Raw genomic sequence first — 12,757 nt, forward strand, 5'->3', positions numbered from 1 at the left:
TCTAAAGTGCCATTATGATATACTTGTTCTGGGTGCTTCCAATGGACATTCACTACATCCCCATCAACACCTCAGCATTAGACTATCTGGCCCAATTCACTCTACTCATGTGCCATGCAAAGAGAATGGTATTTCGGAGTTCCAAAGCTGCTGAAAGCACCCAAAACTATTGCCAATGTCCCTAATATTTCAACTGAAGAGTTTAACATGCAAATACGAAACTTCAATTCTTTCCTATTTGTCTCATTTTCTTCAGTTCCAAAACTCAATATTCCTGACAGTTCGAGAGTGGGCAGATTTATTGAACATGTACCAAGTCAACTCTCTCTGGTGAAAGCTATAAATATTGTGTATTAGCGAGATTTAGTTTTTCAGAGTTCCTGTGATGAAAGAGCCAGCTATAATTTTCCAGTTGCCATCACAAAATGGTCAATTGCACAGCAGCTAGTTTGAGATACAAAACTTCCCCTCTCAGTCACTAATGCAACATAGACCAATTCTATGATAATTGGAGTAAGAGGAAACAATTTTTAGCTTGTCTACATTTAAATACAGCTCAAAACAATAAAGGCAATACTGTTAAGTAAGGTTTTATATGGAGATATGAATTCCTATGGACTTTACGATCCAATCTTCAACTATCATGGTGATATTGGTGAAAGTTACATAACTCGGGAGACTACTTGACACTTCAAGATATTTGAAGACTATAAAATTGCTCAGGATTTTCATAATGAATAAACACTATCTGGCTCTTCCACTTCCTCACATTGTGCACACACAACAGCACCACGTAATCAGCATTTCCGTTCTTCCAATCATAGAAAAGAAAAAAAGTGATAAAATCATGAAAATAACATTCACAGTTCAGGGTTCAGTCCCAGTAAGATGGTTATCATAGATTGGAGTCACACTGCAGCCAATACAAACTCAAAGCATGGGTCATTTGACACCAAGGTTATAGGACCACTTTCATACCAATGTGTTTCCAAAACCATCCCGCCTCAATACAAAACACAGTGGAACGACATTTGCTGCAGATTGCTTCTGTCATTTCATGGAGGTCTTTTTGCTTAGAGAGAGCTGTGAACACTTGGATCTGACTGTGTGGTAAGAAAATAATAATTAAACTGTACACAGCTATTAACAGTTTTCGTAAAATAAATTTTAAAAGTGACAGTAGGAGGGAAAGGATAATAAAACCATGACATCGGTTTCAAAAACTAAATGGGAGAATCTATAGAAGAAAATTAGAACTGTAGAAAGTGTACAGCGCAATACACTGTGTGTATAATTAGAAGGACAGGTATTAAAATGTTATTTCTATGTTGTGACAGAAACATGATTCTACCTCTTACTACAGTAAAATGAGTTTTAAACACACAAATAAATAATTTCAAACTGTTCCATTGAACTTATATTTTGTCAAGTTGCTTAATTTTTTTCCAAACATTTTATTAAACTGAAGTATGGACAAAGTGATCACTTAACAAATGCTGATTTGGAATCCAGAACAAGAAACTATGAGCAGTATCCAAAGAGAAGCATCCATTTTATACAATAATAAAAAAGGCATTACCAGCCTCAGTAAATGAAAACGTGAACTAATGTTCTAAATGACAGAAAAGAATGGTTAATGTGTTAAACTATACAAGCGAGCCACACAACATTATTAAAATAATTAAATATTAATTGCACCAATGTGTAGTTACAGTGATTGACTGCAAATGTTGACTATTTTTCTTAAGTTCTTGCAATAAGAAAATGACCATGTGCAAGAAGACCTCAGCCTCTATCACATCATTTCCAGACACAGCCTCTTACCACCTGAGACAGATCACAATTCATGTTACACTTACTCATGCACACCAAGCAATACACAAGTTCAGTGTAAAGCGACTTTAAAAGCTCATCGGGCACATACTTTGCTTGTATGAAATACCTTATTCATGACAGAGTAGCAAGTGCCTAGGTAATTACTGGAATCAAGGTGGCCTCAGAAGTGTTTAAATCTACAAGGACACCGAGAGCATGAATAATGCAAAATAATTTGCATCTAAATTTTTTAAGTGTTCTTTATTCAAAAACTAAGATGCAGTTACGATTAAAGTTTGATGAGTTGGCGGCAGAATGCTTCCTAGCTGCTGCAGAAGAGTCACTTATTTTGCCAAACTTAGTTAAGATGAAGGGAGCAGGGAGGGAAAGACAGTGACGGGGAAAAAAAATATAAAATGGGGAAATGGTTGGGATACAGAACTGGAACATTGACACTAGCAACAGCTTCTAGTTTACAAATGGTGTCAGACTGCCACTTGTGAACTCTAATCTGACAGGGGCGATTTGATATCATAGCTCTGTTTCAGTCTAATTTATTGCATATATAGGACACAACTCCCTGTGTACCCATTTCACAGTTTTTCAAATGAAATTACTTTCATACACTATTTCCCAACATACCCCTTATATGAAAGTCAGAGAAAACATTATTAAAATTTATGCAAGGAGGTATTATTATGTTTGATCAACCCACAGATGGCAATGAATTCAAAACCTTAATACAGTCAGCAGTAGGATTAAATGCATACCTTTTATTTATTCTTAGCTTTGATGAAAAATATCAACCCACAATAACTTCCCCAACCCCTACTCTACCCCAAACCCTACCTTCTCCACTTGATATGGGGAGGCAGGGACTTGTCAGTAAGAATTAACAATTATCTTACAGCCATTAGAAACGTTCTTAAAACTGCTGGCTACCAAAACACATATACTTACACACACACTGCATCTCACACACACACACACATTCATATAGAAACAAGCATGCATACACACACACACATGCTGAAACACAAACACCCATAAACATGAAGACAGAAACATATATTTGCATACACACAGATACAGAAATGCACAAACTTACATGCAAGCACACACACAAACATACAGACGAATGTGTAAATTCACAAGTGCACACAGAGCCACATAAACATACAAGCATACAAACACCAAGCTATACATGAACACAGCACAAAACCTAGGGTTAAATTTGCTGATCAGCTGTGGCCGACTAACCTTCAATCGAAGCACCTGCTAGTTGCCCAGACTCTGGGAGAGAGAAAAAAAATGGCATGTAAATCAACATGGGGAATGAGCTGGCTGACATTGTGTATAAAATCAGAGCTTTTTATGTAGAATCTTTATTTCGTACTGACTCCTCCGTTTGTTCATCAATATATTACCATTGTCAAAGAGGACAACTTTACCAAACAATACCATGTTTGGCTACTCTTAACTTTCTGAAGAACTGAAAAAAAAAGCTGGGCACATTCTTCATTTAACAATATGACACTGTGTTAAAATAATATCTTCTGAAGTATGAGATGCATCAGAAATAATCTGCTTGGCTGTTGAAGCTTTTGAAAGACAGCTTACAAAAATTGTAAACACTTTCCTCAAAGTGGGGTGCGTGCAAGTTTGTGGTGTAAGGAGTAAGGAGTAAGGAGTAAGAACAAGGAGGCTGAAAAAATACCGTGCAACATAACGTTTCATCCTGTTATCAGCAGCAAGTAAACAGAGAGTAAAAGAAACGAGAGAAAAAAGTAAAGTCCATTGCATTTTTGTCTTGTTTTGGCTGTGATACAAATGCTCTGAGCAAACCACTAGATTTTCTATGATTCTTCTTCCCCTTCTACTTTTCATTCCAGGATTTAAACAAAGAGAAACAATTTTTACTCCTCAAACAAAGAATTCCCCTGAACGGACCCCCTGCCCAGCAGGTCACCTATCTTTGCGACAGTTTTCCTTTTCCCACGCTAACCCCGGGGCTCATTTACATACGGACTCTGTTGTGACAATTAGTTTCAGGTGAGCTGATTTCTATGAAGCTGGGCCCAAGACACTGCAGCTCCTTCAGGCCTCCCTGATGCCTTTCCTAATTGCGACTGACTGGCACCAGACACAATCGCCCTCTTGAATCAGCAAATTGTCGTCCCCAGTAACATGTTGCGACCTCATATTGCACAAATCATATCACTGCGCCCAGCGAGGTAAACAAGGAATAGGATGAATTCAAAGGCCCGCACAATAACCAGCCGACCCTCCCCTTTCACCGCCCGACTAGTGCAAAGGCTTCTCTCTCTTCCGCTCCCACCTAACAAAAAAAAAGTAAAAAGCTGTTGTGTTTGGTGCCTGGGCATCTTTCTGTCACATTTCTGGAGCGTTGTCAAGTTCCTGTGTGCAGCAATGTATAATTATCATGTATCCGTGAGGGAGTGTGTAATTTCCACCATTGATGAAAGGGATCCAAGACCACTGAAGCTGCCCCGTCTCAGTCCCACAATGCAGACTCCCCCCACCCCATCCGTTTTTTTCCCCTGCTTTATATATTTTTTTCAGTTTCTTTTTGCTCTCTGCCTTCCACCCGAACCCCACAACTTGCACAGCCCTCACATCTTTTGGCAAAGCAGCTCAAATGGACGCTCGCATCCCATCAGTACTGACATGTCTTATTTCAAAGTGTCGCCACACATTTTAACAACCCCTTTCCCCCCCCCCAAAAAAAAAACCAAAACCTATCAATCTGCAATCCTTAATCACACTTTGCAGTCTTCTCCCTCTCTCACCCCCTTCCTTAAACACAGAGAGGGAGGGAAAAATGGTGTAATGTCTGCCTGGCTGTGTAAGTCTGATCTGGTCTGCCCTATAAACCCTCTAGATCCCAGCCAAATTCATCCTTAATGTATGGGACCAGATTGAGTCACCACCAAACATGCTGTTCATCGTTCTCAGACGCACAGGTATCTACAACATTACAAAGTGGGAACTCCTGACGATTTTGCTTTTTTTTTCTTCAAAGAAACACAGTGACTCCCAGGGACTCATCAACTGTCACATTTCCGTGGAGTTGTTTCACAAGCCTGAATAGCTGAAGAAGAAAGCTCTTGTCTTTTGATAATCCTTAACAGAGCTCTGCTTTAGCTCCCAAGGAGTTCTGAACCTCACAACAGCCAGAAAGCACAGAAAGATTTGACCTGAATCACTGATGTAAAATGTGAACCATACATGTAGACTTGAGAAAAGTATAAAAGAATATTATTATTGTTGATCATGAAACCAACACTTTCTTTGTGTTGGTATAGCAACTCCTGGAAGAGATCAATCTGCTTGTAAGAAACCTCAACCCACCCTTTACATTTAACACTCTCCCCATGATTAAAATGAAGGACCTCAAAGCAGCTTCTGTCTGGGATTCTGCACCTGGGGCTAGAGGAGCTGGAACAGGCATCTTCCTTAACTTGGAAGACCTTGCTTTTTTTTAAAAGCTTACTTACAGTGTAGAAACAGGCCCTTCAGCCCAACAAGTCCACCCCGACCCACCAAAGCGCAACCCCTACACCTAACACTACAGGCAATTTAGCATGGCCAATTCACCTAACCTGCACATTTTCTTTTGGACTGTAGGAGGAAACCAGAGCACCCAGAGGAAACCCACGCAGAGAATGTGTAAACTCTACACAGTTAGTTGTCAGGGGCAGGAATTGAACCCAGGTCTCTGGTGCTGTGAGGCAACAGTACTAACCACTGTGCCGCCTGTGCTATGTTGCTATTGAGCACGTTTCAGTTAAAGTACAGGGCCTTTTACTGCCTTTTGCAAAGAACTCCAAAATCCTGCTAACCCCTTCCTTTTAGAGACGCATAATGAGTTTGCATTCCAAAGAAATTCAGTTGTTTGGTATATTAGAAGTCATTATACTTGGCATTATTGGGTCAGCCTTTCGATTAGAGGCCATGGAGATACATTGAAACCTTTAGCGAAGGCATGCAAAGCAATATCTTTTCAATCTAACTTTTCGTAAGATTTCAGCCCATTGTGTCCGCATTCTGTTTAACTCCTTGCTTTACACTTCTTCGATTGCAATCTTTCAAAGAGCTGAGCATTATATTTTATTAAGGTTGCTAATAAAAACCCTAGATCGATGTCTGCTCAAATTGACTTTCTTTCAAACATTGGCATTGTCCAAGGGCTAATATTAACATATCAATTTATGATTATAATTGGAATGCTGACTATTGTTGAAACTGCTGGTTAATAGTGTTTAGGGTAATAGGGTGGAGTTATTAATGGGATAACATCTCATACTGGAGAAGAGGAACCTAAAGAGGTGTAAAGATAATCTGAGAAGAATGTGAGATAGTCATATTGAAAAACTGTTTTATTGCTATCACATTTTCCAGGTCCAAAAATGCAACTTTCTTTGTTGACATGGTGAGAATGAAATGTGAAAGTAGACAGTGGCCTTAATGCTAGGTGACACCTATTGTAGAGTAGGCCTAGTTATGTTATTATGGACATTGCCCATGGTACAGTAATCAGTACCATAATGGAGCAGACATTGCTATGTTTCAAATATGTGTTACATTACAGCAAGAAAGACTTACTGCAAGGTATTTTATACACATAAGAGGAGTAAGGGTGTTGCTAGGGAAAGGGTAGGTCCACTCAAGGACAAAGAAGGTAATTTATACATGGATACTGGATTAGTGGTGCTGGAAGAGCACAGCAGTTCAGGCAGCATCCAACAAGCAGCGAAATCGACGTTTCGGGCAAAAGCCCTTCATCAGTATTCCTGATGAAGGGCTTTTGCCCGAAACGTCGATTTCGCTGCTCGTTGGATGCTGCCTGAACTGCTGTGCTCTTCCAGCACCACTAATCCAGTATTTGGTTTTCAGCATCTGCAGTCATTGTTTTTACCTTGTTAATTTATACATGGAGCCAGAGGAAGTGGGTGAGGTCGTTAATGAATACATTGCATTGGTATTCACAAAGGAGAAGGATAAGGTGGATGGTGAGTCTCGGGAGAAGTATATTGATATCCTGGGGCATGTCAATATACAAAAGGAGGAGGTGTTGGATGTTTTGAAAAAGCATTAAGGTAGACAAGTCTCTAGTTGGGATCTATACCAGGAGGCAGGTGAGGAAATTGCTGTGGCCTAGTATGACATTTTTGTATCCACCTTAGCCACACAAAAGGTCCCAAAAGACTAGGGATTTCTGTGGTTGTTCCTTTGTTTAAGAAGGGCAACAGGAATAATCCTAGAAATTATAAATCGGTGAGTCTTCTGTCAGAGGGAGAAGATTCTTTGGGATAGAATTTACATACATTTGGAAAAATATGGATTTATTAGCAAAATGCAGCATGGGTTTGTTGGAGAAAGGTGATGTCCCACAAAAGTGATGATGGTAGGGTGGAAGTTGTTGTTTATATGGACAATGCCTTTGACAAAACTTTTGATGAGGTCGCTCACGGCAGGCCGATACTAAGGTGACATCACATGGGATTCACAGTGAGCTGGTAAGATGGATATAGAATAGACTTAATCATAGAAGACAGAGAGTAGGCGTGAAAGGATGTCTTTTAGACAAGAGATCTGTGACAGAGTTGTTTTTCAGAGATCAGTGCTGGGACCCCTGTTGTTTCTCATATGATTAGGAGGAGCATGTAGGTGGCCTGATGAGTATGTTTATGGATGACAATAAGATTGGGGGAGCAGCAAATAGTAAGGAGCATTGCCAGCGGATACAGCAGGGTATGGATAGGCTGGAGACTTGGGCAGAGAAATGTCAGACGGAATGTAAGCCAGCCAAATGCAAGGTAATTTTAGAAGATCTAATGCAGGACAAAAGTAGTCAGTATATGGCAGAACCCTTAGTAGCAGCAACATACAGAGGGATCTAGGTGTACAGGTCCACAGTTCCCTGAAAGTGGTAACACAAGTGGATAATGTGGTCAAGAAGGCATAAAGCATCATTGGTCAGTGCATAGACTATAAAAATTGGCAAGTCATGTGGCAACTGTATAGAAATTTAGTTAGGCCACATTTGGAATATTATGTACTGTTCTGGTTGCCACGCGACAAAATTGCGGAGGCTTTGGAAAGGATTCAGAAATGGTTTACCAGGTTGTTGGCTGGTTTGGAGGATATCAGCTATGAGGAAAGTTTGGGCGTGTCAGTGGGAGAGTACTTTGGGGTCAGCGACCATAATTCTATTAGATTTAAAATAGTGATGGAAAAGGATAGACCAGATCTAAAATTTGAAGTTCTAAATTGGAGAAAGGCCAATTTTGACGGTATTAGGCAAGAACTTTCAAAAACTGATTGGGGGCAGATGTGTGCAGGTAAAGGTATGGCTGGAAAATGGGAAGCCTTCAGAAGTGAGATAACGAGAATCCAGAGAAAGTATATTCCTGTTAGGGTGAAAGGAAAGGCTGGTAGGTATAGGGAATGCTGGATGACGAAAGAAATTGAGGGTTTGGTTAAGAAAAAGAAGGAAGCGTATGTAAGGTATAGATAGGATAGATCGAGTGAATCTTTAGAAGAGTATGAAGGCAGTAAGAGTAAACTTAAGAGGGAAATCAGGAGGGCAAAAAGGGGACATGAGATAGCTTTGGCAAACAGAATTAAAGAGAATCCAAAGGATTTTTACAAATACGTTAAGGACAAAAGGGTAACTAGGGAGAAAACAGGGCCCCTCAAAGATCAGCTAGGCGGCCTTTGTGTGGAGCTGCAGAAAATGGGGGAGGTGCTAAACGAGTACTTTGCATCAGTATTTACTATGGAAAAGGATATGGAAGATATAGACTGTAGGGAAATAGATGGTGACACCTTGCAAAATGTCCATATTACAGAGGAGGAAGTGCTGCATGTCATGAAACGCACAAAGGTGGATAAATCCCCAGGACCTAATTAGGTGTACCCTCGAACTCTGTGGGAAGCTAGAGAAGTGATTGCTGGGCCTCTTGCTGAGATATTTATATCATTGATAGTCACAGGTGAGGTGCCGGAAGACTGGAGGTTGGCAAACGTGGTGCCACTATTTAAGAAGGATGGTAAGGACAAGCCAGGGAACTATAGACCAGTGAGCCTGACCTTGGTGGTGGGCAAGTTGTTGGAGGGAATCCTGAGGGACAGGATGTACATGTATTTGGACATGTAAGGACTGATTAAGGATAGTCAACATGGCTTTGCGCGTGGGAAATCATGTCTCAAAAACTTGATTGAGTTTTTTGAGGAAGTAACAAAGGGGATTGATGAGGGCAGAGCAGTAGATGTGATCTATATGGATTTCAGTAAGGCATTCAACAAGGTTCCCCATGGGATATTGATTAGCAAGGTTAGATCTCACGGAATACAAAGAGAACTAGTCATTTGGATCAGAACTGGCTCAAAGATAGAGGACAGAGAGTGGTGGTGGAGGGTAGTTTTTCAGAATGAAGCCCTGTGACCAGTGGAGTGCCACAAGAATTGGTGCTGGCTAGTCTACTTTTTGTCATTTACATAAATGATTTGGATGCGAGCATAAGAGGTACAGTTAGTAAGTTTGCAGATGATACCAAAATTGGAAGTATAGTTGACAGCGAAGAGGGTTATCTCAGATTACAACAGGATCTTGACTAGATCGGCCAACGGACAGAGAAGTGGCAGATGGAGTTTAATTCAGATAAATGCGAGGAGCTGCATTTTGGGAAAGCAAATCTTAGCAGGACTTATACCATTAATGGTCAAGTCCTTGGGAGTGTTGCTGAACAAAAAGACCTTGGAGTGCAGGTTTATAGCTCCTTGAAAGTGGAATCGCAGGTAGATAGGAAACTGAAGAAGGCGTTTGGTATGCATTCGTTTATTGGTCAGAGTATTGAGTACATGAGTTGCAAGATCATGTTGCGGCTGTACAAGACATTGGTTAGGCCACTGTAGGAATATTGTGTGCAATTCTGGTCTCCTTCCTATCGGAGAGATGTTGTGAAACTTGAAAGGGTTCAGAAAAGATTTACAAAGATATTGCCAGGGTTGGAGGATTTGAGCTATAGGGAGAGGCTGAACAGGCTGGGGCTGTTTTACCTGGAGCTTCAGAGGCTGAGGGGTGACCTTATAGAGGTTTACAAAATTATGAGGGGCATGGATAGGGTAAATAGACAAAGTCTTTTCCCTGGGGTCGGGGAGTCCAGAACTAGAGGGCATTGGTTTAGGGTGAGAGTGGAAAGATATAAAAGAGATCTAAGGTGCAACTTTTTTCACACAGATAGTGGTACGTGTATGGAATGAGCTGCCAGAGGAACTGGTGGAGGCTGGTACAATTACAACATTTAAGAGGCATTTGGATGGGTATATGAATAGGAAGGATTTGGAGGGATATGGGCCGGGTGCTGGCAGGTGGGATTAGATTGAGTTGGGATATCTGGTCGGCATGGATGGGTTGGACCGAAGAGTCTGTTTCCATGCTTTACTTCTCTATGACTCTGTGACTCTAGGACAAATTCGATTTTGTTTTCGCTTGAGTGTTGAAGGATGAGAGATGGCCTGAAAGGAACTTACAAAATTATTAAAAGCATGGATACAATAGATAGTTGGAAGGTAGAAATGTCAATTACTAGGGGACATGGATTTAAGCTAGAAGACATATGAAAGGCAAGTTTTTAACAGAGAGGGTAGTGAGTGCCTGAAATGATCTGCCAGATGAGGTGGTAGAGTTTGACACAATAGCAATGGTTAAGAGGCATCTTGACAGATATATGAATAGACAGTGAATGGAGAGATACAGACCACATAGAGGCAAAAGGCTTTTAGTTTAGAAAGGCATCCTATGTCAGTGCAGTCTTGGTGGGCTAAAGGGCCTCTTTCTCCATTGTTCTTTCCATATTACCCTGCGGACAAACTATGTTAAAGTGAATGTGAGGTTGCAGTGTTTTCTAAACCAGAACTTCATGGACTGTGAAAATGTGTTTCCCCAACTCTAAGAAAAGTTATCACATCAGGCCTACCAGCTTATGAGCTGTACTTTCCATTTCAAATATCTGTAAAGACGGTTTGTCACATGCATTTTATTTTTACACTGCTACTATCAGGAAAGGCTCATTCTTGACAAGGTTACTCTTTTTTTCAGAAAATGTGGCAGTAATGCCACATTTAAAGAATATTTCATGCAAGCGATGTTCCAAGAGCAGACCAAAACTACACCCAAGCTCAGTCAACTCCAGCTGCAATGGAGACATTTTGGGGATGGTGCCAACTTTACATGTCATCTCTTGCGATGTCATAATTTGGGTATTGTTTTTTGTTAGGAAATATGGTCGATTTTTAAAATTCTTTTACAGAATATGGGTATTGCTGGCAATTCCAGTATTTATTGCCCAACCCTAATTACCCTTGAAATGAATAGCTGGCACAGGCCATTTTAAAATGTAGTTATGAGTCAACCCAATTGCTCTAAGTCACATGTAAGACAGACCAGGTAAGGAGATCAAATTGCCTTCCCTGAAGAATAGTAATGATACGGATGGATTTTTATAATAATTAATGATAGTTTCATGATCATCATTACAAAAACTAATAAACTGAAAAGAAATTAATTGCATGGAATTTCATTTGCTGCCATTTGAACCTGGTTCCCCCATAGCATTAACCTTGTTCTTTGGATTATTAGTCCAGTGATATTACAACTACACCACCATCTCCCTCTTATCAGACATATACAAGCAAATAAAATGTAGGTTTGCAACATCAAAGCTAATCAAAGTTGCAATAAGAATATAGGAACATAAGAACTAGGAGCAGGAATAGGACAAATGGCCCTCAAGGCTGCTCCATCATTCAATAAGATCATGGCTGATCTTTTGGTGGACTCAGCTCCAATTACCTACAGACACACTATAAGCATTATTTCCTTTTCTGTTCAAAAATCTATTTATCTTTGCCTTAAAAAGATAACCTCAACTGCTTCACTGAGGGCAGGGAATTCCATAGATTCAATGGATGACATCATTGTCTTCCATAATGTATAAATATTTGAAACTGTCTTCTTGTGAGATAATGACACTGACATTGTCTCTTCAAATGTAAATGCATAACAATTTTAAATCAAATGCATCTTTAAATCATGATACTTTCTTTGACATGCTATTACTTTAATGATTGTTTGATATTGTATTTTTAGCAGGTAAAACTAGTCAGATTCCCAATTTAACCATAGGATCACTACAATGCAGAACAAGGATATTCAGCCTTTCAAGTCTACAACTCTCCGAAGAGCATCTCAGCCATACTCAATCTTTCCACACAACCCTGCATTCAGCATGGTCAATCCAGCTAACCTGCACATTTCTAGAGTACAGAAGGAAACTGTAGCACCTGGTAGAAACCCACACAGGCATGAGAATAGCATGCAAACTCCACACAGACAGTCAGCCAAGGCTGGAATTGAACCTGGTCCATAGCGTGTGAGGAATCAGTGCTAACCACTGTGCCACCATGCTATCCCTCTTGGCACAATAATTCTCCTTTCTATTAAAGGTGTCCACAGATAATGAGACACAGCTTCATATATACCTAATAGAGAATGCTTACCAGCTGTAAAGCTGAAATAGTGGTTTGGTAGGTTGTTTAATGAGGAAAATTTGGACAGGTTAGGCTTCTATCTGCTGGAGTTTAGAACTGTAACAGCAACTTGATTGAAATACCTAAGATCCTCATGAGGAGGATGTTCCTTCTTTTGGCAAAGCCTAGAACTAAGTGGTCACTGTTAAAATCTATGAGGTTCGTTATTTAAAACAGATTTAAGGAGATTCTTACTGGAAAACCTCAGCAAATCTGGCAGCAGCTGTGGAGAGAAATCAGAGTTAACGTTTCAGATCAAGTGACCCTTTCACAGACTCTACCCTTCCTGTTCTGAGGAAGTGTCATTCGACTTGAAATGTTAACT

At 40.2% G+C, this 12,757-nt stretch overlaps 1 protein-coding gene across 5 annotated transcripts in view; it reads right to left on the reverse strand.

The window, feature by feature from the left end:
* LOC140482369 (zinc finger E-box-binding homeobox 2-like) overlaps positions 1 to 12,757 on the reverse strand; it is a 147,937-nt gene that overhangs the window by 107,603 nt on the left and 27,577 nt on the right. For 3 of the 5 annotated variants that reach the window (XM_072579745.1, XM_072579742.1, XM_072579743.1), the window contains exon 3: positions 3,076 to 3,108. The exons of the other annotated variants lie outside the window; for them this stretch is intronic. In XM_072579745.1, coding sequence (XP_072435846.1) covers positions 3,076 to 3,108 — 33 coding nt within the window. The remainder of the gene's footprint in view (positions 1 to 3,075; positions 3,109 to 12,757) is intronic. 5 annotated transcript variants of the gene reach the window in all.

Source organism: Chiloscyllium punctatum, chromosome 10 (assembly GCF_047496795.1).
Source record: "Chiloscyllium punctatum isolate Juve2018m chromosome 10, sChiPun1.3, whole genome shotgun sequence".
NCBI lineage: Eukaryota > Metazoa > Chordata > Chondrichthyes > Orectolobiformes > Hemiscylliidae > Chiloscyllium > Chiloscyllium punctatum.